The 1,936-nt window shown below is 40.9% G+C and overlaps 1 protein-coding gene across 1 annotated transcript; it reads left to right on the top strand.

Annotated features, from left to right (window-relative positions):
- Positions 1-1,090: 1,090 nt before the first annotated feature.
- LOC139337143 (uncharacterized) lies at positions 1,091-1,693 on the top strand. The gene has a single exon (XM_070971588.1). It carries the CDS (start codon positions 1,091-1,093, stop codon positions 1,691-1,693), a length of 603 nt encoding a protein of 200 aa, XP_070827689.1.
- The last annotated feature ends 243 nt before the right edge of the window (positions 1,694-1,936 follow it).

The following is a 1,936-nucleotide window of genomic DNA, read 5'->3' as shown; positions in this document are numbered from 1 at the left end:
ACTGAATCAATCTGAACTTGGCACGCACATGCTGACACACACAAAACTTTATTAATGAATCCACAAATATTGATATTGTAAATTTTTGCTTCAACTTTGCAGATGTAAATGAATAATAATGAAATTTATGTTGAAGTTGAATTTTCCAAATTATTTTTAGGATGGCCCTTGTATTCTTTTTCTTGCATTGTAATGTGTATCTCTGTCAAATTTCTTCTCAAGGTTATTTATACAGATTGCATTAGGATGTAACTGCTGAGGAAACCAGGTTACTTCGATCGGTGAGTCAGAACGTTCTTATTGAACATTCAGAATCGGGATGGGAATCGGATAAACTTTGTTTCCCATTACAAAACAGTGGAAAGTTTTCTTTGACATGGTTCTCTAGCGAAGACTGCACACAAAGTTCAGAACCTGCAGTTCAGCAAAACTATCCATGCTGAAGTTTTACAATAGTGTATTCTTTCAAAATCCAAGCGTGGCTTAGAGACAGACTAATGGTTACAGTCAGCTGCAGATTTAATAGTCAAGCTTTTTGTCTTTTAATTGCATGATCTAAAGTAAATTCAAAACGAATAACTGTGGTCTTTCTTTTCTTTTTTTAATGTACTACTTGAGCGAAAGATGACTTACCCCTGGAAACGTCTACAGCTCTAGTGACACAATTAATTACATCCTGCTCTCCAAAATCAGTTGGCATTAGTTATTGTGAAAGTCTGTTTATTTCAGTAAAAACACTGAATTCTTGTGCAAGGTTTTGCTTCAGACGTCAACAAAGGAAAAACACCAAAAGAGTTGCTGCTGCGTTTTCTTTATAATACTGTACATGACTATTAGTGAATTCACAACAAAAAGACACATTAAAAAAAAGAAGAGCTCCAATGCAAATATGACTCAGTAGTTTTTTTCATTTCGCAACCATAGAATCCACAGGTGGACAAGGGACTCTGCTCTGTGGTGTTTTTAGGGTTATGAAACTGAAGGTTAACTATAAAACCGAACGAGCCTCTTTATCAGCATTCTGTTCAATTGCACACTGCAGTACAACTTGGTCCAGATGCACAGTCATATGATTTCAACAAACAGAGATATGTTTGCTGTGTGTGCAGTCGCTCTCCTCTGCTGCATGTCTGCGAGCCATTCAGCTCCTCTGGCCTGTGAAGACTCAGTCCGACCTTTGGATCAACTCGATCGTCGTCGTCTAGAGGGAAGATGGGCTTTGGTTGCGGGCAGTCTGAGCGATCCTGCACAATTTGAGTTCTTCAAGCGTAGAAACAGCTCCAGCATTAACTTCTCCAGTACTAGTGCGACCTCCAACGTTTTCTACACACCCAGCGTCAGTGCGGGTGGAAAGTGCCACTTTAAAACCTACAATGTCTCACTGGAAGGCAGCGTTCTCACATTTGATGCGTTGGATCAGATAAACCTCACTCTGACTTTCCTCCATTCGTCCTGTCAAGATTGCGTGCTGATCCGGTTTGACAACGAATCAAAGAAACCTGTGCGTTTGCTCCTGTTCAGCAGGAGGAGGGAGGTGGAGCAGAAGGAGATGGAGGAGTTCAACGCTCAGGTGCAGTGTCTGAACATGCCTCCACCTGCCGTCATGGATCCCACCAAGGAGCTTTGTCCAGAAGAGACCACCAGCGATCCAGCAGCTCAAACTGAAGAGAAAACAGAGGGACAAAAAGCTTGAAGACTGGGTTTCATTCATTAGTGATATTTGGTCACGTAATGTTAAAAAGAAATCAATGATAGTTAAATTCCATTTAGCTGCTTCAATGTCAGGGTCCTGGTACTGTGTCTGTGGGCTCACTGTCCTACATGGCATACTGGGACTGTGCTTTTACCACTAATGTGCTGTGAAAAGGTGTTATAGCTGAAAGCATTCATCGCACACAGACTTCTGTAAGCTATTTATACCTAAATGTAAAATCAC

This window comes from Chaetodon trifascialis, chromosome 2 (assembly GCF_039877785.1).
Source record: "Chaetodon trifascialis isolate fChaTrf1 chromosome 2, fChaTrf1.hap1, whole genome shotgun sequence".
NCBI lineage: Eukaryota > Metazoa > Chordata > Actinopteri > Chaetodontiformes > Chaetodontidae > Chaetodon > Chaetodon trifascialis.
This window is presented reverse-complemented; position numbering and strand designations above follow the sequence as displayed.

Bases quoted from the DNA above. Each gene is read 5' to 3' on its own strand.
- LOC139337143 (XM_070971588.1), top strand. From the start codon at position 1,091: ATGTTTGCTGTGTGTGCAGTCGCTCTCCTCTGCTGCATGTCTGCGAGC.